Here is a 26477-nt window from a genome sequence, read left to right on the forward strand (position 1 = left end):
GCGGGGCTACCTCGGGGCCGCGGGCGGGGCGGTCCCGGCGGGCGCTGCCCCGGGAGATGCCGGCGGGGTCCGGGAGCGCTCGGTGCCCCCGGGCCCGCCCCGCGCTCACCCCCTGCCCCGGCGGCGGTGCCGTCTCGCCCCGGCGGGTGGGTGCCCTGGGTAGTTGTGTCCCCGTGTGCGCCGCCCGCGGGGTCCCGAACGCCACTCGCACGCCGGCGGTGCGGGGGCCCCGCAGCCCCCGGGCCGAGCAGCGGCTGCTTTGTTCGGGTGCGCTCCGTGCCCGGCCCTCACACGTGTCGCGCCGGAACGTGAACGTTCGTGGTGTTTTCAGGTGAAAGGCAGAGAAATAAACTGCAAAGCGGCTTATTTCTGAGGTGGTTCTGGCAATCTGAGCATGCCCCCCCTTTTCATAGCCACTTTTCCTCCTGCCTGAGCTCTCCCCCTCCCCCGAGCGTGTTTACCCTGCAGTCTGCGCTAGTCACTCTCTCCGGGGCTGTGGTGGGACTAATAAGGTGCCGGTAGCAACTTAAATTATAACTTGCGTAATCAGTGTTTCAAGCAAATATTGGTTGGAAGAATGTGCCTTTCCTATCAGTGCTGTGGTTGCTGGAAAGAGTCATTGATTAGCTTTTAAACAGTTAACACTGCTGATATGCTGCCCTTCAAAATGTTACATTGATAACTGAACAGGCTGATGCCAAGTGTCAGGATACAGCATTGATCCACAGCTGGTAACTTTTTTTGAATGATAATGTCTGCCACATAATTTAAAGGACTAATAAGTGCTCTGAAAAAAGGGGGTATAACTGTACAAACAAAAAGCACAGAACTGCCCTACCTTCCTAAAAATTACAGGCCTCACTGGCATGGTAATCTTCTTTTGGCAGATCAGTTGATAAAAAGACTGATCATCTAAGCAAATTCTTATTATCTAAGAACCTCTTTGTTAAACAGTTAATGTGTAACTACAGTATAAGTATTTTATTTGGGCTATAGCAATGGGAAGAGAGAGCGTCTGAGTGCTGGTGTTTTTTGAGCACCTCTGAATACTACTGCTTGTTTCCCTGGTGAAAGCTAATCCTCAGAAAAAGAAACATAGTCCCTTAGTTAAGGTTGCATGTGAAAGTAAAGAGATCTGACCTCGTGTTCTTGTCAGTTCTGTAGTCTGTCCCTAAAGTCTTCCCCACACAGGTGTGCCGTGGTGGTCTGTGGAAAACATTCGTAGCCTTTGCTTTGAAAGGCAACTCACAGTCTAAAGCAAAGGTTTTCTGACATCAGCAGAAAAAGGAGAGCTTGTGATCTGTGTTGAATTAGTTCAGATTTGCAAAGTACAACTGGCTTTACGAACTTACTGCAAATACCAGCTCTTGTAATGATTTCTAAAATTCTGATTATTTCCTAATAGCAAGTCGTGTGCAGGCATGAGTTACTATAATCCTTAAAAAATGTCACAAAGCTATCAATGGGGGAACTTACAGCTTTGGTAGTACTTGGCTGCTCAAAGTGATGCTTTTGAAATTGCTTTCATCTTGACACTGGCAGCCTGCAATATGAGCTGTAATCAGCTCTGGATCTTTAAGGCTGGGTTAGGTGCCTTCTCTGTACAGTTTCTTGCTTTATGTTGAAGCTGGATGTTGTTTTGTTTATAGCAAATTCCAACTGATTTGTGTCAGTAGTTCTCATAATTTGCTGATCTTGGAAATTCATTCATAATTACATCGTGCTTCTATTTAGCATGAATTGTATGGAAAAAAGGTGATCACAGGAAGGAGTGGCTTTGAGAGGAAACTAAGAACAGCTCTTTTGGAAGACTGTCATTGAAACTAATTAAAGAAGTATATATTGAGCAAGAAAGGCTGCCAGACAGTTTTACAGACTTCTAAGACAAAGGGACTTGTTCTGACAAATTTGTGAGTGGATGAGGAAGAGCCTTGGTTCTGCTGCTTGCCTGGGTTCAGCTTAAGGAAGAGAAAGAAATCCTGTGTGTTGTGCGTCTGGGTATAGGGGCAGATGTAGAGTAGATGGAAAGGGGATGGGAGAAGGACAGACAGGACTCTTCTACACGTGCACTTCCTTGTGACAGGAAGGGATGTACAGGTGATTTGGATGTAAAAAGATACACAGCTGTGGGTTGGCAGGAGTGCCCCAGCACTGCTGAAAGCTGAAGCACTTGGTTCTCTTTATTGGTGCTGGGCAATTGTTGCTAAATTTAATGTAGAGCTTTGGAGCACTGTAAAATCCATCGTGGTGGCATTTTGGCAGTTTGGAAGAACTTGCAAATTGCAGAAACAATGTTATTGTTTCATTATGCACATGGGTCTGTGCGAGTGAATGTAACAGGAAAACTCTGCTCTGAGTAAGAAGAGACTATAAAAATAAAGGCATGGGATGTTAGAAAAACAGTCCTTTCTTTCATCCTTGTAATTAATAATACAGAAGGAGCTGAAAATTGTAGCCAGAATTCTTGGAAGACTGAAAGAACAATCTGTAAACACTTGAGGGACTTGGTAGTCGCAGAAAGATAAGAGGGAACCCCCTTAACAGCTTCATCAGAATTCCCTGGCTGGGCTCCTTCTCTCTGGCTGCTTCTCCCTAGGGGTCTGCATCTTATCTCGCTGGCTTCCTTTCCTCTATTTGCCTCTGACTAATAGGCTTTGTGTTCTGGTTACTGGAAGTCTAATAATTTCTTTTGTCTCTTCCCCCTTCCTCCTTTTTAAAAATACTAGATTAATGGCTGCTATGTTTTGCAGACTATCTACATTGGTGACATGGATTAATTGTATACTTGACTCTAAGTTATTCAGCAGTAATGACATAGTAACTCGACTTGAAACAATTGTAATTTCGTGGCAAATGTTCAAGGCAAATATTGCCTTCTGGTAAAGAGCCACCTGCAATTTACCCCCTGTAAGCTTATGACCCGAGAAAACTGTCTCTGCTGGTTTTCTCAGTGTCCTCTGTACAGTAAGTTGTCTCCAGTGTGTCTTTTGAAACAGTCAGTGATCTATCTTTTCTCCTCCCCCCCTTTTCTTCTGACTCTAGCTTGAGTCAGATAATTACAGATCTGGGTTGAAACCTTCCCGGGGAGTGATCAGAAAAGCCAGGACTTGCAGACGTGCTCCCATCGCTCACTCGCACCTTGGCTTCCCCCCTCCATGGGAAGGGTTTGTGGAACCTCCTGGCTGTTGGTGAGCAAGTGGGAGAGCCCTGGGGGAGCTCTGACTTCCACACAAGTGCCAGTGTTCTCTGTGGTGCCATAAGGAGGTTTTCTGTGTCACGTGTGGCTTTGGTGTGACAGTGTGGTGATGTCTTTACATTCTGATCTCAGTGCTGACCATAACAGAGCAACCAGGGGAAGAGAAAGGGAATCAGAGCCTCTTACTCTGATAATCTGAGAACTGGCCCATTTAGGTCTCTATTTTATCCATGTATCTTGTGGGGCACTCTGCAGTCCAATGATCTACATCTTAAAGGAAGCAGAAAATCTGGATTTTAGGTAAAGGTTATTTAAATGCAGCATTTTGCTGCTAGAAGAATGATGGCTAGGGGACTACTTAGCTGCAAGTATTAAAGAACTCTTTCACAGAAGTAGGAATACCGTAGAGAAACCAGCAAATGCATGGGTGGAGAGACAGGATTCCAGTAAAGGGAATGAGCTAGAATAATCTTCTGGTGTCTCAGAAAGAATAGTTATAAATGCTGTTCTGTCTACAGCATCTGTTTTGTGAAAGACAAAACTTACTTTGCAAAATGTGAGAATGCTGTTACTGACCTCCTGTCACAGTTTGTTATTCCCAGAAAGTCAGACTGCCAGAGACAGTATGGCAGTCATAGTTGTTTGTTGTCTCACTTTTCTATTTAGTGAATAGAAGTGGGTTTTTTTGAACCAGAAGGATTCAGTGCTCCTGAAATACACCAGCCTTATTTTTGCATCCACGTAGTAGCAGAAAGTGACAGTTTTTAGTTCTTACTCTGATTTTTTTTAGTGTAATACTTTTCCTCCTGCAGCTTGGAAACTTCTAGTGCAGCCACTCTTATCTTTTTGTTTTAAAACTGAAAGGGAGGGAGAAAAACCATTTTAATGCATATGATTATGGGAGGCACGTGTAGCTTAATGAGAGGCTCAGAAACATAAATGTCCTAGCTCTGACTGTTCAATATTTTCATTGCCAATGAGTCTGTGCAGAAAGCCTTGGGAATTCTGGATCAGCACATAAATGGGCAGCCTGGAAGTGCCAAAGGTCTGATGTGTACCAGCTTCCAGCAGTTACCTCTGCTTGGCGTTAGTGATTATGTCTCATGAAGCACAAGAGAGAGACCTACACACCTTGTCTCTTTTGAGGCACAGGACATCAAGTGAAACCAGAGATATGTGAAAACCTACGAAAAAAAGGTGCATGTTGGCTGAAGCTGCCACCAGATTTCTTGAAGAGAGTGGAGAGTCTTTGTTACAACTGGTGACCAAATTCAGGTTCTCAAAGGAGCTCCTTTGAGGCATGGAAGTACTGCAGCATCCTTTGTACAGTGGGAAGGGTTGTTGTTGTTCTCTGCAATAGGGAAGTTGGGACACAAATCAGGAGAGAGAACTAGGGCTTCTGCAGGTGGCTGTGTGTATTTTCTGCTTTAAAAACTGTGGGCAGTTTAAAAATCCAAGTGTATGCTCTTAAAGCACTTTCATATGTCAGTGCTTTCACTTAGAACAATTTGTTGTACATAACTTAGATATGATTCCAGTATTTATGTGGTCAGCTGGTACTGAAGTTCCTACACAACTGCATGCAATGAGTGATTCTTTTGGCTGGCAGCCTGTAAACTCTGTTACACTTACTGAGATGGCCAGTGGGCCTTCTGTAAACTCCTTAGGAACATCTGCTGCCAGCAGGGATCTTATGAGGTGGTCTGGCTATTGTCTTTAGACTTGTCCCTTCACTGCCTGAAGGCTGTTTGGGTCACGGTCCTCACATCTGCTTTGTGCTGGAGAAGGGACACTGTTACCCAGAGCTGCTGGAAAGGCTTCCTTTTTTTTCTGTGACTGCCGACTTTATTGCTGAGAGCAGTAGAAGAACTATAAAGTTATTCTCTTACTACAGTTCATTCAAAGCGTATCTTATTATTACAGGAGTCTCTTGATATCTACCTGAATTATATTCAGCTGAACATGGTGGATGAAGGCGCCTCAGACACTTCAAGGTGAAGTCTGATAGCTGAATAGAGTGTAAAAGAAAATCTGTGCACACTTAGCTCAGTTTAAAAGTAAATGTTTTTTTTTCCATGGCAGAGTAGGTTGTAGACCAAGGTAGTTTTTCAAAGTTATTCTGGTTTGGCTGCAGATAGTTGCAGTTTTCCGTAGATTAATTTGTGGCATGGACTGAACCAGAGTAAGGTAAATATTTGTAGCACAGCTGCTTTCAGATGCTTGCAGTGAGACGCGTCTCTGTCAAATATCTGAGGGCTGTGGTTTCTTTTGGTCCCATAATCTGCAGTTTTGCTGTAGAGATGTGAACTGGTTGTGTCAGAGCACAGAGTAGCTCTGCCCCTGGCATGTGCTGCTTTAATTATTCATAATACAAACCGAAATGCTAAAGGTCTGTCACACTGTGCAAAAGTTACAGCGTACCCTGGAAAAATACTGAAGGATTATTCTTTTACAAGCCTCTGCACATGAAAGGGAAAAAACCAAACAAACACTCATTAGAAGATGATTTGCTTTTTTTATGTGCTGGACCTTGAGGGTTGTGTGGCCTTTGAGAAGGATCTTGGGGGAGAGGGAGAAGACCGGTAGTTTTTAAATGGATGGAGGTGAATTGCTTGGTGACCAAACCTTTGTTTTTTTGAAGGTGGTTGAGTTTTGTGCAGTGAAATAAACGAGTTTGTTCATGTCTAAGTGTGTATGAGGTAGGGAATTGGATGAAATCCGATTTGGGTTCTGGTTTCAGCTTTACTGAAAACTGATGGCATGATCTTAAGCAGCTGTGTCGTTTGGCTGTCTTGATTTCCCCTCAGCCCCTTGTCTTGCTCATAGTCTAAATAGACTTCTCAAAACAAGTACTGCTACTGCATGAATTAGTTCATTAATTTATTTACATTACAGAAGCACCTGAAGGCACCCTTCTAAAATTATATTTTGTTTAGCTAACTGGACTTGGATTTGTTCTTTGAAAATACAATAATCCTAACAAATCATCCCACCCACCTAATAAAGTAAGATGAAGCACATAATAGGAAAGGATTTAAAACTTTTTAATGGGACCAAGTGGAAAAACAATGAGAAGTAATCAGTTAATAAGGTATTGTGTGGTTAAGGAATGTAAAAGAAAGGGAGGGATTCAAGGATGATGCATGTGTCTCTGCTGAAAAAGCTACGTAAGGAATGTGTCTTACAAAAGAAAACGTAGTAGGATGCCTTCAGGCTCTCTCTCCCTCTAATTTTTCATATTATTAATATTCATTTTCCTTGTATAATTAGCTGCACACAGTGAACTACAGTTCCGAAACATCTGTTCCATTTTTTTCTTAAGAATACTTGTTGGATTTTGAACATGAAATGTGATGTCATGCTCTGTGTGTTAGTCAGGTGCTCTTCAAGAGTGCAGAAAGCAGGTTTCTTCTGCCCCGTCTTGAATGGAAAAATCTCCCTTGATGTCCCAGTTCGTGACACCATGTTGTGGGTCAGTTGTTTGTTAAGAGACTTTTGCCTGCATCCTGGTGACTGTGGGAGCTCTTCTAGGAAGAGATCTGGGATAACTCTGGTTCTTGGCACTGAGACCTGGCCCAGCATTATGGACTGTAAACATTGTTTCTGAAACTTATTGGGATTTTTGTACCTGGTCCTCTCTTCCCTTCCAAACTAGTTAAGCCTTTCCAGTATGGCCTTTCTCAGAGAAGTCCAATTCTCATTTGAGGAGGTATTCGGGCTTCCAATATATGCATTTCTGGCTTGGCTTTCCCATAGACTGCCATGTAGCCTTCTGCCAGCTCTGCATGGTGTTTGTATAACTAGCTGTATAGGCATGTTCTGTAAAGACAAATTTTACCCAGTTTGATCACATTTCTGAAGCTAGTTTGTTTCCAAAGCTCAACCCAAGGTTAATCAGAAATAGTTTGTTACCCTGCTTTGGAACATATCGACAGAGTTCCCATCTATCTGCCCCCAAAATCATAACCTCTCTGGAGTTCACTGAAAGGTGCTTCAACTGCAGGAAGCCTCACAAGCTAATAATTCATTTCAACTAATTGCAGCAGGACATTCCTGCTTTTAGACTTCCTCTTAAGTAACTTTGCATAAGTGTATTTGTGCAGCAGAGGTGCAGGGCAGATTAATGTGACAGTCTGGTGCTGGGGATGTGGTGAGGTGCCTTCTGGGCTCCTGAAAGCCCTTAATATGCCATTGTGCTGCACTCAGAGTGCTTCTGCTGGGAAAGTTTCATAGCAGGTTAAGACTTTGAAATAAGCAGTTTCCATACCGTGCTGGCTTTGCTGGCCAAAGCTTGGTTTGTGCTGTAACACTCGTGCACCAGGTGCTTTGGTGCTGGGGTGTAGAACTCTGAGCTGCACAGGGGCAGCTTCCAGCAGAGCTGATCCTCTCCATTTCTGCCTGCTGAAGAGGGAAAGGCTATCACTGATTCCCCACAGAGTTGCCTTTGGTGAGAACGCTCTTAGCCCTGGCAGGGCTGCCGAGGCCGGGTAAGGAGGGCGATGGCAGCTGTGGCGCCGCAGGGCCCTGCAGTGATCTCTGTGCCCCAGCGCTGGGGAGAGCCAAAGTCACCGGGGAGTCAGACACAGGTGCAGAAAGAGGCAGGTGAGCAAAACTAAGGCCTCCATAATCCTGAGAGTGCACACCATCTACTTATCTATTTCCCTGTGGATTGCTGAGGGCTTGCTAATGAGCAGTGCAGGGCTAACGAGCAGTGTAGGCTGTTGTCTGAGCTGCTGTGGCTCCACACGTTCCTGGTGGCTCCTGGTGTGGGGGGATGTGGGTGATCACAGTCAGCTCCACCTTGCAGCTCTGACCCAAGGACTGAATGAAAACCTGTGCCACCAAAGTGTTGATGCTTCTTTCCCCCTCACTGCAGTCACAGTGTGATTTAGGATGAAGTCAGTCAGCCACAACACATTGCTGTGCTATGATACCCTTTAAATACAGACTTGAAGAGCTTGGTTTTTTAAATGCTAACTCATACTAACGTTTTATTCCACATCCCATAATTGTGTTGTCACCAAAGTTTACATATGCTGCTACATTAAAAATTTTAGAAAATGGGCAACTTGGAAGAATAGAAATATAAAGAAAAGGAAAGAATTGTAGCTGGCAGTTCTAACAAGTTAAAATTTCTGGCTCCAGACAGTGTGTGTGTGTAGGTCAGCCAATGTGGAAACTACTTCAAACAACCTGAAAAGGGTTGGCTTTTGCTGGGTAGAGCTGAACTCCATCAGATTCAGCTTCTTTTGAACTTGAAATAAGTGTTTGCTTCCAATGTGTGTAGTAGTCAACTGGAAATGTAGATTTGGTGGATCATAGATTTCTTCCAAAGAAATACAAATATATTTGAAAAGTAGTTTGTTGCATAAAGTTGCCATGACAATGATCTTCAAAATGTGAACTGTAAGATGTTGTTTCTCCTCTGTTTAAACAGGTTCCTGGGGGAATGAGGCTTCACAGTGCCCTGTGTCCCTCCTCTCTTCTTTCCTTCCTGATGATTTATAAAAGGAATTATTTAGATGCAGGGGGCCAAAAGAAATTAACATAGAAGTGCCAGATGTTAGGTTTTCTTACATTCTTGAAATTCATGGGATGCTATAGTCAAATAGGAAGAAATTCAAGCTAGTACTTCCACCATGAGAGAGGCAGGTGCTCCTCTTCTCCTCTGCACATTAAAGCTGGCTGATGGCTGGGCACCCACAGGACTGTCTGCTAAAAGAGCTGTGAGGCCTTGGAAGAGGGAAAAAGGGTAGTTGTTTGTGTGGAAGATGAGGTTTGAGAGCTAAGGATATAAACCTAGCATGAAGGAGCTTTTTGGTCTATCCACCTCAACAGTAAATGCCGAGAAATGGTTCAGTGGAGATACGTTTTTGCTCTGTGTGCGTATATGTGCAAAAGTACCACTCCAGAGTTTCTAGGTGTTTTGAAACCTTTTGAATGTCTATTTCTCTGGGCTTTTAAAGCTTTTTAAAAAACTTTGATCTGAACTAGGTTTTATTTGTCAGTCAAATTTGTTCTAGTCCAAATACAGGACTTGGGTTTCGAGAAAACTCAACTTTTGTGGAGATTGACAGGTATGATAAGACCTTGTTTCATGGTTGTCTTTCTGCATTCATTCCCTGCTTTCTACTGAAGAAAGCACTGAACAAGCTAATGTTTCTACTTGTTTCCTAAGGAGTAGATCTTATGCAGAAGGTAAGCATGCAGCAAGGCAGCTTTTGATCACTTGTCTGCTCCCTAGATGTACTAAGAGCTGTAAAAACAAGACATTTTAGTGTTTCTGTTTGTGTGGTAGAGCAAGGGAGTGTTGCCAGAGATTTCTTGTTTGTTGTTTTTCTTCTAGATCAGATACAGAGGTGTTGACTAGGGGCTGCAGTTGTAGCTCTTGCTACACAAACCAGACATACCTTTGTCTGTCATCTCTTCAGAGGTTCGTAGTTGTATAGCAGAGCTGGGAATTTAAGAGAAGTGAAGTTGAGCCAGCTCAACTGAACATGGGAAAACAAACATGGAAAAGAATGTGCTAGAGAATGAAAAAAGAGAATTACCCTCCAGACCCAAATCATGCTTTGCTAGGTAGCAGCTGTCTGGCATTCACAGATTAAACAGCCGCTTAGCTAACATGCAGTGACAATGATAGCATGTCCTCTGTTTTGCTTTGAGTGCATGAAATGAGGAATTAACTCTCCCATGCTGAAAGCCATAAAAGTATCCGGAAGTGTGTGTTTACTCCTAACAAACATTTGAACTTGTCTGTAGTTTTCAGTACCTGTTTTATTCTTGATATGACAATACAGAGTGAATGGTGTTAATGCTACTTTATAAGTTAAAAAGTGAAGTAGTTTTTTTATAAGATGACACTCTGAACAGATGGAGTTTGGCTCTGAAGGGTTTTATTAAATGCATAATTGGTTCTCAGTGATTTGGTGCATTTCATAGTTTTTGTGGCCTCTTCTAAATGTGAAGATTTGTGTGGTCTTTTGTCTTTCAGCATTATATGTGGAACCCAGGGAGCCTGAAGGAAGCTGTGAAGCTCATGGAATGATTCCCTGTGTAGCTGAAACTACGTAAGTATTAGATGTTTACTTGCAAGATCACCTGCCCAGCATCCATTGTTGGAGCAAGGACTACTTTGGGTTCAGCAGTGGCAATGATCCCCTCCTGCCTCCCCAGTGGAAAGCTCTGTGTGTCTGTTCAGAGCTGGAATAAGACAGGGCACCCATGATACTGTTCCCTACTTTCAGCTGTTTTAGAAGTCGTGTATCCCTGTCCACTAAAAGGTAGACAATGCAAAGTGGAATTCTGTGAAATTCTTACAGACTATGCTCGAGTGTTTGTGAAAAGCTGAGGTGGATTGAGGCTTAGTTAAGCTCTAGCAGTGTTGTCTTTGCCTTAGCTAGTGAACTGCTACTTGGAAACGGATTTAATGGTTGGCTGAGCTGTGTCCCCTTTTGTCATGAGATTTCCTAAAATTTGTCTTGGAGGTGTTCTTGAATGTATGGAAGGTTTTTTTCTTCTACTCTCTTGATACTTTCTCTATTTGGAAACTCATTGTAAATACTTTCTGATGCAACACTACTAAACAGCATAATGCTTGTTTTGCTTGTTATTCTCTGGACATATCCAATAATTTCTATTACTACAATAACACCAGTCATCAGAGAAAAATACAGGGTTGCTTAAATATCTCCTTTGCATCTTCTCCCCACCTGCCAGCTCTCCCCCACTTCAATGCTGCCATTTTCAGTTGTGCCATGGTGTGCCTGTATGACAGAGAATTATTACTGAGTCGCTTTGTTTTGCTCCCTTCAAATCTTGGGTTATATGGGATCTGGTCCCTTGAAAATGGAGAAAAACTGAATTCCTTACAGCACTTAGAAAAAAATCCCCCCCCAAAACCCCACCAAAACAAAAAGCCCCACCAAGCATTAGCCAAGGCCTTTGCAATCTCCTCTAGGTTTTTCATTGTATAATGGGGCCATATGGTTCTGCTCATCCTTTGTTCTTAGAGAGTCACTTGCCTTTCACTGGCTGTGTTCACCAGCACTGGTCCTCCTGCGTTCCCCATTGCTGCCTCCTTTCTAAAAAGGTGCAGAGAACGTCACTGTCGATCTCTGCTTTGCAGTTCCTGTTATGTGGAAGATGGCCTCATGGGCTTCTTGGTGATTCATATGTGCTGGAGGTCATTGCTCAATCCTTGTCTGAGTAATAAACTTCTGCATCCTGTAGCACTGGGCACATTCCAACCTTAGCCCTGAATTTTGACCTTTTTTCGCAGAATGGCCAAAGTAGTGGTCAGTGCTGCCTTTTATGTCTTGCTTTTATGTTGTACAAGCCTCTTACAGTAATGTTACTCGTGGGAATTGATCCTTTTGGAATTGGTGCTTTGCCACCAATCCAGTGTAACCTTTGGGCACGGGAGGAGTTTATACTTGTAGTTCCTGATCCAGCTGGGAGAAATCTCTCTGCAGGTCCTTGCACTCCCGTGGCTGTGCTTGGCACGACTGAGATGTGACACTGGCGTCGTTGTGCAGGTAAATGACAGCTCTGCTCACCTTCCTGAGAGTGCCCTCTCTCACTCCTTGAACACTGGCTTCAGTGCAGCCCCTGATGCTGCAACTAGATCCTCTCTCCAGCCTTCCTTAACAAAAGGACCGACTTCTCCCACTTGTTTCTATCTCCTTCCGAGGCTCTTGTTCCTTTCATGCCTTGAAACCTGAGTCATGTAGGAAGCGGAGGTGACTCCTAAGTGAAGTGGATCCAGCTCAGTGAAGGCGATTTACAGAAGGGTAACTGATGGAGTGCCAAAAGACTTTTCTCTTACAAAACCAGATACATGCACAAGCTGCCAGCGGATGCAGTCTGGCTTTTTTTTTTTTTTTCTTCCCAAGCTGGTTTTGCTATTTTTGGGGTAGAATGCTTCTAAGTATCTGGCACATGGCATCAAGTTTCGTGTAGTACAAAAGTGAGGAATTGCAGCAAGTGTACATCAGTATCTTCTCGTGTTTGTTCATAAGGAGTAGGATTGTGCTCTGAAAATCTCGGCAGGGAGGAGGAAGGAAGAACTTACTGCAGGGAAGAGCAGTGCTGGCAGTGCCCAGGCAGGAACTGTTCAGGAGCAGCACTGGGTTCCTGGTAAGGCAAGTAAGAGTACAGAAATTGTGTTTGTTAGAGGGGTACGATGCAGGGGACGTGGTTACTTTGCACTCTGTGGGTAAATGCTGCTGTGCTTGCCAGTGGTTTTTGGGAACAGCTGTTGGGTTGGGACACTTTCTCACATACAGGTGTCTAATAATGCTGGCTGACCTTCCCTCTCTGTATTGTAGTGCTTTTTTTGTGACAGCAAATGACTTTAAACCCCATCTCTTTCATCAGGCTGGTGATGTCACTTTGAACACCTGAATATTAGATTGTTATCATCATTAATACAAGCTGTTGCTTAGGAACGACAGCATGAATGACTTGTATTAGGAAAAGTTACAGGCACAGTATGTCAGTCTCACAAACTGCCTTTTTTTTTTTTCTTTGAGCTTTAAATTGGGATTCCTAAAGTGAATTGGATTAATCTCTGTCAATTATGCTGTGTGTGATTTGACTACTACCAGCTACTTTAAAGGAAAGTGCTGCTCACTAATAGGCAGCTATTCTTTAACCTGCCCATAGGGAAAAGCTGTTCCAAATCACCAATAGCTAAAAACTGCTGTTATGTGTTTGAGCAGAAAGTTTTTTGTACTGCTTAAACTCTGCTTTAAACTCTAACACTGATCTTTACTCTGAATTTTTTTATTCTGCTCTTTTACCTGCATGCTTCTCTCCAAAGAAAAACTTGTCCAATGTAGTGCTTGCTACCTGTCCCTGAGAAACTGATTGAAGAACAAGAATTAGTATAGATTGAGCATTTGAGTTCTGCTGAATTTAAAGATGAGGGGGGGCTGGAAAAAGCTGGAATCTGGGAGTTAATCACTAAGCAGTTCTTACTCTGCCTACTAATATCCTGTTTATTTTGGTGTAATGAAGTAATGACTGGTGGAGGCTGGAGAAGATGATGTTGCTCAGGCACATGGCAGCACAGGAATCAGTGCCAGGCTGTGCTCTGCAGTTCACAGAGCTATGAAGTACTGAGGGCCAGTGAAATTGTCTTTTGGGTTGTTTATGTGGACATGCATGTTTTCAAGAATCCTTTAAGATACGAATTACTAAGAGTTTTTTTAATACATTAAATTGAACTTTACTTGCCTATAAAAATGATGCTACAAAGTTCATCTTTAAAGCAGTGTGATGACAGGATGTATTAGATGTTTGTTCCTTTGGCTGTTTAAAAATAAGTATTTGTTTGTTATGTGTGTGGGTTTTGTGCTTAAGAAAAGGGATTGGGGAAGGAAAGGGAAGACAGGTAGTTGAAACCAGCATCTTGGCTGTTGTAACCAACATACAGGCCTGTTGTAGTTGCACTGGCAAAAGTTTTTGTTCATGAAGCTCTATATGTGCTGTTTTCTCAAAACAGGGACAAATGGCTGAGAGAAGATTTATGTTTGGAAGCTGAGAATTCATCTGTGCTTGTTGCTGCAGTTGGTTTACAGCTTAAAACGGGTTCAGCCTCATAAGAGCTCTAGTGAAGAAAAAATGAATACAGAAAAACTGATATGACATCTATTTTATTTCTTTTTTTTTATTTATTTTTTTAAAATTTTTATCTCTCTTCTTTCTTGTACTAATTCTAAGCTGGAAGCAGTACACAAAGACAAGGCAAACCAAATTTTTGTGTTTGAGGCTTTTGCCTAGCTGACAGCAGAGATGAAATGCAAATGAGTGGGTAAAGGAGGAATATGATAAGCAATTGCTTTCTTGGAGTTGATGTTTCTGAGAAAGGGACTGTCCACAGCGTGGCTGCCTGCTGATAGGGCAGCGTCAGAGTGTTAGTTTGGCTTTAATAGGGAAAATTTGAGAACCCTTTTCTGTGGGTAAAATATCTTTTCCAAATATGCAAGGCTTTGTGATTTATAAAAACAGAGTATGATGAAATCATTTTGGCATTTTAATTTTTATTTAAAAAAAAAAAAAAAGCCTGAACTGGAATTACTACTTCTTATCTGCATTTGTCTGTCTGAAGAAGATTCATTAAGAAGGCCCCCTCCCCTGTCTGTCTCATTACCTGAAGGGAGGAGCCCACTTGAAACAATTAACAATTCCTGAACACCCTCTTGGATGAAAAGTGAGTGTTGCCTCCTTTCTGCAAACACACTCTGTGTACGTTTTAAGTATTTAAAAAAAATCCAATTCCAATACTTAGGTCTCTACCAGGTTGTCCCATCAGTGTCCCTGTCCCCTCTTCCCTGCTTTGTTTCAGTGTTCTATATTCTATATATAAAATGTGGGTATACTTTTAAAAACCATTTCCTTTAAAATATTTCTGGGTTAGAGTAGTCTGTCTTGATGAAGCCTGTACATGAATCAACCTCTTTGTAACCTGCGTTGCGGTAAGAATTTTAGGAATTTCCTTTATTAGGACCCGTTAGGATACTGCAGCCACTGAGTGAGCTGCATTGATTTCTAGGTAAAACAGTCTGAAATTGCCTGAAATTTATGGCATTGCCAGCCTTCTGTACACTGCTCCTTTTCAGTATTTAGAACTTTAATATCCTGAAGTCGGTCGCTTACTGGCAAATGTTATCCCACATTTAATACTTAAAATATCCTTTGTAGACAGACAGCAGTTTGACTCTGAAACTGTTTTTCAGGTTAGCTGAGTGCTGCTAATGGCATGGTGAGATGTGTTGAAGAGCAGCTGCGAGGGTGTCCAAGGGCAGGGGGACTGCGCTAGGAGCTGGTGTGCAACATCATGGGCCAGTGCGTCACCAAGTGCAAGAATCCTTCTTCCACCCTGGGCAGCAAAAATGGGGAAAGAGAATCCAGCAGCAAGTCCCACAAGAGAAGTGCAGTCCACAAAGATGACCATGGCTCAGCTTGTGGGAAGGCTTCAGGAGACATCCTTGTGAACGGGACAAAGAAAACGGACACTGCTTTAGAGTCCAGTCAGCCCTCGACGTTTTCTGGAGATACAAAGAAAGACTCTGTTTGCAGCGCAGAAGAATCTTCGCTCCAAAGGATTGGGGAGTTGTTTAGGAGGTACAAGGATGAACGGGAAGATGCCATACTGGAAGAAGGGATGGAACGATTTTGCAATGACCTCTGTGTTGATCCCACTGAATTTAAAGTACTAGTTTTGGCTTGGAAATTCCAGGCTGCTACCATGTGCAAATTTACAAGGTTAGTTCTTGTAGAACTTGTAATTATTTTCATATGTTAAAGTATATCCTGTCAGCTGTATGTTGGAGACACAGCCTCATTAGCTTCACTTATTTCTTCTAACACTTGCATTTTGATCAAATTAATTCCTACCACTGCAGAAGGTAAGCTTTGTATTGTCCTCTTCTCCCCTTCCCCTCACAGTGGGTTTCAGAAGATGTGGTTTTGGTCATTATGGTGCTAGTGATGAACAGTGTAGTGAGACTCTGTAGACATTCATTTATTCTTGATTTACCAAAAGCAGTTTGCTGTACTCAGCATTATCTTGGACACTGAAATTAATTTTTCCTTTAAAGTAATGTGAGATTCTTTAGTAATTGCTACCAACTCCGTTACCAGTCTGTGAAAGAATGACAAAATTGTTCCTGCCCAATTGGTGTTATACTTAATGTCTTTTTCCAAGAGTAATCCTGTTAGAGCATAGTGAGGGAAGGAAATGTGAGGGTTTTGACTCTAGTAGCAGTTTTGTACCCGCTGACAAGCGATTGCTGTTCAAAGTGCTGTCTGCCCTTCTGGACAAGGGGCTCAGTCAGCAGGCTCACAGCACATGTGATGCTCCGGGAAACAACAGAATGGCTAAAACCTACCCCACAAAGCCCACAGCCAAAACCCAAACTGCAGCAGCCTCCCCCAACTCGATGAGCAATGTCCAGGTAAGAGCAAGTAAAGACTGTCTACAGGGACTTGCCAGCAAAGGAGAAATTTTTTAATTTTTTGGTCTGTCTAGATTGGTTTGAATAATGCTGCCTATTTTTACTGAGCTTATAACTTTCAAAATTACTTTGGTGTTCAGAGCTTTCACTCAAGCCTTTGTTGTGCACTGAACACAGATAAGTCTTCCAGCATCTTCAGAGTCCTTGTGTCTGTGGGTGTGTGTCACATGGGTGAGTTACTCTGGAATGCAGATGTGGATTTACTGGAGGCTGAAGGCACAAGTATTTGCTAAGATGGTAAAGGAATTGTAAGCAGTGTCTGTGATTCTGCACAACCACCATGTGTGTTATTAACATGGTTTTGGTTTTCTTGGAGGGGCCAGATCTAGTGGTGAGCAGTTACCATTGTTTCAGGGCATGCTCCATGATATAAGTGCTGACTGACTTTTTCCATTAAGGAAAGCTTCTCCTGCGTGCTGCTCCATCTCTTGTCCTCCCTCCAACCCATTCTGCAACACCTGCTGGCTCTGGTTAATATTGGCTGGTTATAAACACTTGCTCATGAGCATCAGAGATCAGAGCTAACACTGGTCAGTGTTAGTCGGCCAGTTAGTCCAGCAGTGGAGCTTTGAGCAGTGTTGTTGTGCTGTAGCCCGTGTTGTGTGTTGTGCTCCCTTCCACACTCCTACCAGGTGCCTCTTTGACCATCACTGTTGGCACCCTCTTGATTTTGCAGGCTGGAAGAGCAACCAAAAACCACAGGAAAGCCACCAGTGAAGTGCTCTGTCCCTTGAGAACAGCTGGCCCAGAGCATGGGCATTTAGACATGGGCAGTATTGAATCAATTTGGGATAAATGTGTTCATTTCAAACATTTGGAATTTCCTCTGTGGTAAATTGGAATTCACTTTTTAATGTGAAAGGCACTGGATGTGGCAGTGTCCCATAGTCAGAAAGCCAGACAGCAACATCTTCCAAATGCTCACAGTGCCCCAGTGGATCTGGGGGCTGTGTGTGGTTCTCCAGGCTATAAGGAATGCCTTGAAACTGTCTCTCTTTTCAGTAGGTTCCATTGCCGAAATCTTTGTGCCACCTGGGCAGAGTGTGCACCTTGTCTTGTCCAGGTGATCCTGTTCCGATTTGCTGTAGCTGAACGGAGATGGGAAGAGTTTGGCACGCGAGGTCGGTGGGAAGTGCTCACACTAATTTCTCTTCCCTTGCTTCATAGGAAGGAGTTTTTTGAAGGCTGCAAAGCAATAAACGCAGACAGCATTGATGGCATTTGTGCAAGGTTCCCCAGCCTCCTAAACGAAGCCAAGCAGGAAGATAAATTCAAGGATCTCTACCGTTTCACCTTCCAGTTTGGCCTGGACTCTGAAGAAGGACAGAGGTCGCTACATCGGGAAATAGCCATTGCCCTTTGGAAATTAGTCTTCACTCAAAACAAGCCCCCTATTTTGGACCAGTGGTTACACTTCCTAATCAAGAACCCCTCAGGAATCAAGGGAATCTCCCGGGACACGTGGAACATGTTTCTAAATTTTACTCAGGTGATTGGACCGGACCTTAGCAATTACAGCGAGGACGAGGCCTGGCCGAGTCTCTTCGATACCTTTGTGGAGTGGGAAATGGAGCGAAGGAAAAAGGAAGAGGAAACCAAATGTGTTACATCTTTGGACACAGAGGGCCTGTGTGAGGAACAGACTTAGCGGTGTCCAAGCAGCAGTGATGAAAGCAACTTGTTGCCCTTCACAAAATGTAAACTCTGGATGTTTCTGGAAATTACCGAGGCTCCAGATTTTTCTACTTTACACCTTTTTCTGCCTTGTCTTTGAAAGGGCTCTAAAATGCTGTATCATGTTTTAGGCACTTTCTTAATTTTGGTTATTCCTTTTACTCTTGCCCTGAAATATTTGACCCTGGCTACAAGTTAAGCGTTTTTGGGGGTTGTTTTTTTTTTTAAGACTTCAGATTAGTATAAGTAAGTCTGATATTTCTTGCACAATGTAGATCTTTTTAGTTAGGTTAAATTAACATTGCTAAGTTATACAGTGCCAGATTAAGTTTTTCATACTACATCTGTCAGGGCAGGTCTGTACTGTGTGTAGTGCTGTTTACATTGTTGAAATTTTAGGCTATAATAATTTTAAGGTTTTATACCAAGATGAACAGCAGTGTTAACTATAAATGCATTAATCCCAGGTAATAAGGCTCTAAAAACCAACATAAGCAACAGCTTTTTGTAATATGGCTAATTCTCATTTTGAGCTAACTCTTAGTGAATGAGTCCAGATCATTCCTTTTTTTGGACTTTCAAACTAAATGTTGGGATTGTTTTATAAAATTACTGTACCTGTCAGTCAACTGAGTGGTAGATGACGATTTGTATCTAAATCTCTTTACACGTTCATGTAATAAAAGAGCAGTACTACCTCAGTTTTATTGAAAGTGGACTTGTTGATGGACTTCCATTTTCTCTGGAAGTTGTATTTTTGTGGTTACATGAGAATATTTTTACTTGACTAAAAGAACCAAAGGTTCTGCTTCTTAAGTTTGCTAAACATTGACAGAAGCAACACACAAATCCTAAGTCTTCAAGGAAAACTGTGGTATAATTCTGCTTTAATTTGTTTGATTTATACCTAAAGTATTACCTTACTTGTCTGGCAAGCACAGTACTTCTATGTAAGGAACTATCTTTTGCATTAATATTGACGAACCAATTTTTTAAAACCTATGTTTAATTGCTAAATTGCAGTTAATACTCCACACTTTCTGGAGAAACAATATCGGCATCTGATGACAAAGTGAATTCTTAATGTGTTCTTAATGACAACAGTGTAGATGAGTCATTTTTAGACTGATTTGATAATATTTGGATAGGAGTCAATTTATTATTTTACAATGCCTGTATTGGGACTATTTGCCTGTTGAAATTGTTGTGACTTAAAGGGAGTTTTATTAACACTGGTTGAAACTTTTTTGGTTATTGATGCTACCTTTTTCAATTTTAGTATGTCAACTTTTTTACACCTTTTGGTAACAGGAATGATTGCCAAGGCTTTCCTCTATAGCCAAGTGCTGGCTTAGTTAATTTGATAAACTTCCGTTACACACCTTTTATTTTCAGAGCTGCATTTCAGGATCATAAAATGACTTCATCTAAAAAAACCAAACCAAACAAAAAAAAAAGCCTGGACAGTCATCCATAGTATCTAATGGCTTTTGTGCTATAAGGGTTTTAAAGCTAAAGGGAAACAGGTTTTAACTGGTGAGCTTGTCACCAGGTCCAGGATGTTGTGCTTTGCACATGTGCTGTGCCCCAGAGGGGTTAACAGAGAGAGGAACAGGATCTGCCCCAATTCTGGGACTGGCTTTGCTGGTGTGCAGCCTCTGCAATAGCTTGGCTCTGAGGTCATAAATCACTAACAAAATGTGGGTAATGGAAACTGTTTAAAAACAAACCCACAAGCCACAGATAGCATCTCTTTCATCTAATTAAAGGAGAGTTTGGTCCATGCTGCTCTTGCTGGGAGACAAGCTGTGGAAAACAAATGTGGTTGTTTTAGATGCAGCTGAGTCTGTCCCTTGGCAGGAGGAGAGCCCTGAAGTTGCTGTTTCATGGGTAAATATGCCCAAAGCTTTGTCCTTGCTACTATAACCTTCCAAGCTACTGTGGCACGAGCACTGTTTGGCAGCAAAACCTGATTCTGGTTTGGTGAGCAAAGCAGGCCAAAGCACTTGTGCTGGTGTTGTTGAATTTATGGCGAGACTTTTGTTGGTGCTGTTACTTTTTAAAAACTAAAATAAATTCCCCAACAGAGGCTGCTTTGTTAGGAAAAGTTCCAAATGAAGACTGTATTTCTGAGTTTGAGACTCTTCATTCATTCAGCTATTAAAAACTTTGTTCATCACTTAAGTTTTTTTTTTTTCCCCTAAAGGAAAATTAGAATGTCCAGAGTGTGAAGACTCTTCAGTTGATAGCCAGTGCATGCCTGCACACCAGATCAGGGCAGGGGCTGCTTCTCATTTACATGCTAACATGCAGCAGCTCCAAAGGATGAGGGATAGAGCTTTTTTAGGAAGATGTTTATCTTGTGGTTGGAATGTGGACAGCAGGGAAGAAATCAATCTGTAGCACATCAAGCTCAGCCCATTTAATGTATCAGATGTAATACAGCTTCTTTTCAAGGCAGAGGTGAACACACAGGAAGGGAAAATCTGGTTTCCTGTTGGGGAAAGGACATACCATTGCCAGTGGCTGAGTTTCCATGTGTTCAGTGTGGGGGGACTGCCCTGCTCCTCCTCTTCTGCTTCCAGGAGCAGGAGCAACTCCACCCCCTGGACAGAATACTTGCAAAAATAGCCAAATGATCTATCTAGCAAACTACCATTTATTTTTAGCCTAATTTCAGTCTTTTGATTACCATTTACAGAATGCAAACCAGACCTGTATCAGTTGTAAGCTCTGAACCAGGAGCTGGAGGTGCAGCTCTTTGACAGTGCTGACAGTGAACAAGGCTGTCAGACCTTCCTTGGATTGCCTGGTGATTTTGGGATCCTAAATGAGACTCACCCGTGCTCTGTAATGCTGGGGTGGGGGACTGGGGTTTGCACAGGTTTCTGAGAAGTCTTTCATAGTATTGGAGCCTCTGAAAATATGTTTGTTTAATGGTTAAACTGTGAATATCTGTGGAACAGGCCAAATACATTCACTTTTCATTTTTATATAATTTAAATCTTTATTGTGTAGGGCACAGGACTGTAAGTGAGCAGTGATGCTGATGAAATCCTTGAAACCGTTGCAACTGTTTAATTTTTTTTTTTTTAATTAGAGTATGCATTAGGGAACTTTATGCATGTAGTGAATCTGCTGCAACTTGGGATAAATAACTATAGGTAACTATATAGTTATAGTAATATACTGGAAAACTGGTCTGACATCCACAGTCTGTGGCATTTTACTGCCTTCTCTTATATGCAAAGAAATACAACTCCTGTACACTTTAGTCCCTGGTAATAAAAGGCTGACCACCTGCACCATATTATAGTTTGCAACACCTTTAAAATTTGGCTTCCAGATCAACCGGAGGCTCAGTTGTGCTAAATTTTACTCGCATGGGTGCATTTCTGAGGTCAAAGACTGATGACTGATTGATTCAAGTAAGGATTTGAAAGGTCCTGCCCAGAGAACATGACTGAGGAAATGAATTGGAATTGAACACTGAATTGTGAGTTTACTTACTGCTGGTGCTACTCTCCATGGAGAATTACAGCTTTTTAGTATTGTGCAATTGTAATGAAAGAACCACAGGAAAAATAACTGCAGGTGTGGCAGGTGGTGTAAAAGCAGACAGCTGGAGCCTGCAGCATTTGGGAATGCCAGGAGCGGCTTCCCCAGGCTGGGCTGGCAGATCTGCTCTTGGATCAGCCTCTGGACCATGGCAGCTTCTCAGCCAAGCACAGGTAGAGAGTGAAGGGAGTTCCCCCTGCTCTGCTGACTGTCAGTGACTCGGGTTGGGGCACAGATGCAGCCCCTGCTCCCACAGGCAGGGTGGGTGCCAGGTGGGTGGGTCAGTGCTGGGGCAGCAGCAGCTTTGCCTGTGTAGCTTTGATCATTCACTCCTCCCATGTCCACCAGAGCCTGAAGAACCCATGGATGCAGGACTAGCCTGTCATCCATGGTTCCCAGGCGTGGCTATGCACTGCCCAGTGACCTTAGTCTTTTCGTGACACTGTCAACATAAGTATCTTCCTTACAGTTCTAAGCCTTGGTTCTAAAAAAAGCCCAGCAAAGTTAAAAGAAACACCATGTAGTTAATAGCCACCTCAGTCGTGATATAATTTGTTGGCTGAGGTGACATCATTCCCATTCTTTGGAAAATAATAGTCATTGTGAGTTTCTGGGTCTTGCAGCCTTGTGTTCTGCAGTGTGATCCTTTTTTAGAAGGCCCTCAGTAAATTAGGCACTCCGTTCTTCCCTTGGGCTCACTCTGCTCAAAGTGTGTGTGTGTGAATTTAGCTCTTCATATTAAAAAAGGAAGATGCTTAACCTGAAACTCCAAATTCTTCAGGATAGTGCTTCAATATAGAGCAAAACGTATTTTTTCAAATAAGTGTTAAAAGCAAAGTGTCTGCTTAAACTTTGTTGTGTGCAAACAAACCCACCAGTGTTAACATTTTCTCTCTGGACTATTGAAAATCAAACCTTTGTTTGATAGTGTCAACTGAAGTGAAATACATGAGATTGTAAGACAGAAAGAAGGCCGTAACTCCTTCACCATGAAGTACATAGGTATCTCTACCTCTTGTTCTTAGACTTGAATAGTTGAAGGTTACCATCCTTTTGTCCCAGGATTTTATGCCTGGATGAGTAATCTATTTTTTTTAATTGACCCAAGTTAAGTATTATCTATTTGCCATAGTTTTTGGTATACTGTGTTTAATGTGTATGCAATGGACCCTTGGAAAGGGAGCCGGGTCAAGCTGCAAACCAGTGTGTTGGTCCTCCCGGGTGCTACTTTTGGAGTGCAATAGAGCGGCCGAGCAGAGCTCCACGGCCTGGGCTCAGGGGCCTCTGTCAGCACATCCTCTTCCCTGCTCGGGCTGCCTGTACTGACAGTGAATTGAAGATGGAGCAGCTGCTCCCCAGGAGGGAGCCACCAGCCTTTTCGTTTGCCCTTGAAAAGCTTTAGGAACCCACCTGATGCAGTGCCATGAGTGTATTTTTATTTTAATAAAAAATACTGTGTTTTGTTCATGTTGGACTGGACCTGTAACACCCAGCAAAGATGGGAGCTGCAAAAGCATAAAGGCTGCACTCATCCTTTTCCTCTTGCAGGTCAGAATCCTGCTCAGGATAAAACCCCTATGCTTGAGTAAAGCTGGAGTGTTCTCAAGGGGACTGGAGGTGCCAGAGTGGCTTCAGTGCTCAGCTGTGTTCATTAATGCATTGAGGGGGTGTCTTTTTCATGCAGCACATCTGTGTCCCCTGCTCTCCTTCCCCAAAGCAAACTACAACACAATTACTGTCATGGCAAATCCCCAGGAGATGCGATGCTGTAGCAACTGTTGCTGCAAGAGTCTTCTTCCAGTGTGTGTGTGGGCTGCTTTTGGGGTGTGACCTCTTGCACTATTAGGACGGGCGTGGGTTTCAAGAGAACGGGGGGAACGTGAGACAAGAGATAAAAGGAGCATGGACGTTCTTGTCCTGACAGCTTGCCTTAAATCACTGACATTGCAGCAGTTCCTCACTACTATTGCAATCCTCAGTCTTTGGAAATCCAGCAGGTTCCATAGGTTATACTATTTTTGGTTTTAATTTTTTTAATAAGTTTCTATCTTTGCATAATTGCACTCTTCAGATAAGCCCTTTTTGGATAACATGTCATTTCTCACACAGGAAAAAAAAAATCCATCTCCAATGTTTGTGTTGTAAAGTGGGGTTTTTTTCCCTCCTGTAAATTATATTTGGACTAAAGGTTGCCTACTCTTGAACCAGCGTGTTTACTTGAATGTTGCCATTTTATGCAGTTACAGCTGCTGACTCTTGCTCTTCTCTGGGCCCATGAGAGTGGAGATCGTGTGACCAGAGGTGGCAAACCTTGCACAGAGGATCAGTGGAGCTGAAGGCTGTGCTACTCCCAGGTGCATTCCATGTCAGAGGACTCTGAATAGTGCTCGACATTTTGAAGTTGTGATTTTTTAAGTCACGTTAAACATAGTTATCTTAAATATATGCTTGCTTTCTTATCTGTAAGTTTGAAATAGTCTTTAAAAAGGAGATGGACTGGCAGGAGTGGTGGGAGGGCTTCATGCTTTTAGTTGTTGAGTAACTCGAGTTCCAGGAGCTCCAGGATGGGACTGTCAGAATTAGGTCCTGATCCAACACTGTTGGGGTTTGCACTGGCTGGTCTTGAGGGCATGAAGCAAATGCAAGGCCTTGATGGGCTCCCTGGAGAAGGGTCAGCCTGGGAGAGCTGGTTGGTGCAGCTGGGTTTCTTTCTTGAGGCCCCAACTTAGCCTCACGTCCCCCTCTGTGGAAGGAAGGCATTTTGATGGTGTTTGCTCCAGTGTAACCAAGGAAGTCCTGGGAGCACAGCTTTGTGTGGCTGTCACTGATCTCATGTGAACACAGCTCCCTGATCGGTCTCTCGGCTCCTCAGTAACCAGCAAGGGTGGGCAGGGTCAACTCTTCATGCCAGGAGTGTGTTTTGCCTTTTCAGACTCAGCAAGAGAGAACCCAATTTTCTCACTCTGGGAAATGATGAATGTGTTGTGTGTCACAGAGCAGCCCCTGGTTCCTCTCCGGGCCAACAGTGTCAGAAATGTAAATGTAATGCTTGAAAATGGCTGGAGTAAATTCTGTTTCCTGGAGGACCTTTTTTCAAGGGGATGCAGCCAAATTTGAAACCATGATCTAGAGGAAAAGTGGGAGAATTTCAGGACGATTCATTTACTGAATCCCATTTGGTTTTTAGTTTTACAGTTACTCTTCTTGTATCAAATTTTGCTCACCGTTGTTGTCTGGAACAGAGTGAAAACAGCGTCTTATGGAATGTGCAATCTAAGGCACAATGCAAATAGGGTGTGATAAGAAGGTTGTCTTTACTTGATAGCAATCCTGAGTGCAATGTTTTTGTTGTGTCCCTTTTGGAAGAAGAGCATTAAGTGCAGTCTGAGGTTTTTCTTTTCTTATAAGCAAAGCATTGGTTTGTTCATTACTGACTTCTTGTGAAATTTGTGCCAGATGTATATTAAATATTTTGGTGCTTTTTCTAATCCAAGCTGCCATTCATTTACCTGTGAGATTATTGTACTTCTGTATATTTAAATGACCAATCCCTTAAAGAAAAAAAACAAAACAAAAAAAATCCTTTAGTCACAATGTATCCTGACTACTGTAGCTTGTCAGTGTTCCAAAGCTTCTGGGTTTCCTGTATTCCAGTAAGGTCTGAGGGGAGGGGAACAGCTACAGAATCTACCCGACTGGAAAGGGAACTCGCACGCTGTTCTGTGCGTTACTGAACAAACGAGTAACATTTGTGGTGTTTACATAACGACACGTTGGTGTTCACTTTTTTGTGCTCAAGCTTTGTACAAAATGTCTTATTTAAAGCTGAAGTCCTTTTTACATTTTTCAATTAAAAAGGGACAAATTACTTATTTTTTCATGCCTATAAATAGGACTCTTGCTACTTTTATTTGTCACCTGAGTTTCTCAAGCAGGAATCCTGGATGCTTACCTGCCTACTCCTTGCAGCGAGGTGACCACATCATTTTTAAGTCTGCGGAATGAAAACTAGCTGGGTTTTTTCAACTTTGCAGTGCAAATGTCTGCAACAAGGAGATGCTGGATGTGAACAGCTGAACAGGAGTGAATCCTTCCAGAGATGGGTGCTGGGGTCAGTGCCATTCACCCCCTCCCCTGAGCTGCCTGACCCCGTGCTGGGCTGGGTCAGCAGCAGGGAGGGATGTGCTGGGGAAGGCACTGGTTCCCTTTCATGTTGACGTTGTTGCTTATCCCAGTTTGCAATAGCTGCAGCCAAAGGATGCCAGACTCACTTGGAGTGGCTAAAGTGCCTTTTTATAAGTAAAAAAAATTGGCTGCATTCATCTTGCTTAATAACAGATTTCATTTCAGGAGTTTTGGAGGCTTTAAATTTAGTCATGACTGACAGTGACAGGAGCATCCCCTGCCCGCTCACTGCTGCTGCCTCTGGGCTCGTGCTGCACTTGCCTGTCTCCCCCTTGCCTGTAATTGCACCTGCCTCCTCCACACAGCTTCCACTCCTTAAACAGAGCCCAGCACAGTGAACTTGGAGTTGGAAAGTAGGAGGGTGTAAGTACTCTATCAGCTGTATTTAATAATTTCTGGAATAATAATTATTTCAGCTTTATCTCAGCCTATTCTAATTCACATAAAGAAATCTCTTGAATCAGGGTCAAACCTTTAAACAAACATTTCCTTTTAATTTTCTGTTTTTCTGAGTGCCAAAAGCTCTCCTAAGCATCCCTATGCTTGGAAATTCCCTATGTTAACAAAAGATGCTTGAGCAGCCTGTATTTTAGGTGGCAGGTGGTAGAGCACCTCATCCTGCTTCCAGCTCCCTGTGGAAAGTGTTGCTGTGCTATGTCCACACAACCACGTGCTTTCCTTAAAATGGCCCTTGCCCCTCCCACAGCCACACTAAAACAACTTTTTTTCCTCTTTTTTTTGTGTGCAAGGGGTGGGTGGGGGTGGTCGGGGAGGGAGGAGAAAGTGGAGATTGTCCAAGAAGTATGAATCACCGATTCCTCCTTTCCATGGACTAAGTACAG

The 26477-nt window shown here is 42.9% G+C and overlaps 2 protein-coding genes across 4 annotated transcripts in view; one reads left to right on the forward strand and one right to left on the reverse strand.

Moving 5' to 3' along the window:
• Positions 1 to 131, reverse strand: part of LYRM1 (LYR motif containing 1) — a 17011-nt gene extending 16880 nt beyond the window's left edge. The window contains exon 1 of the mRNA XM_027683586.1: positions 110 to 131. The gene's annotated coding sequence lies outside the window, so the exon portion shown is untranslated. The remainder of the gene's footprint in view (positions 1 to 109) is intronic.
• Positions 132 to 3042: 2911 nt separating this feature from the next.
• Positions 3043 to 24938, forward strand: DCUN1D3 (defective in cullin neddylation 1 domain containing 3). Of its 3 annotated transcripts, XM_027683633.1 has the most exons (6): positions 3043 to 3188; positions 5120 to 5190; positions 10191 to 10266; positions 12217 to 12343; positions 14938 to 15466; positions 17386 to 24938. In XM_027683633.1, exons 5-6 carry the CDS (start codon positions 15039 to 15041, stop codon positions 17864 to 17866), a joined length of 909 nt encoding a protein of 302 aa, XP_027539434.1. In that variant the 5' UTR covers positions 3043 to 3188; positions 5120 to 5190; positions 10191 to 10266; positions 12217 to 12343; positions 14938 to 15038; the 3' UTR covers positions 17867 to 24938. The 3 variants fall into 3 exon arrangements, with proteins under 3 accessions (XP_027539434.1, XP_027539433.1, XP_027539432.1); XM_027683632.1 differs by lacking the exon at positions 12217 to 12343; XM_027683631.1 differs by lacking the exons at positions 5120 to 5190; positions 12217 to 12343.
• Positions 24939 to 26477: the final 1539 nt, after the last annotated feature.

This window comes from Neopelma chrysocephalum, unplaced genomic scaffold (genome assembly GCF_003984885.1).
Source record: "Neopelma chrysocephalum unplaced genomic scaffold, ASM398488v2 Primary Assembly neopelma1_65, whole genome shotgun sequence".
NCBI classification, from domain to species: domain Eukaryota; kingdom Metazoa; phylum Chordata; class Aves; order Passeriformes; family Pipridae; genus Neopelma; species Neopelma chrysocephalum.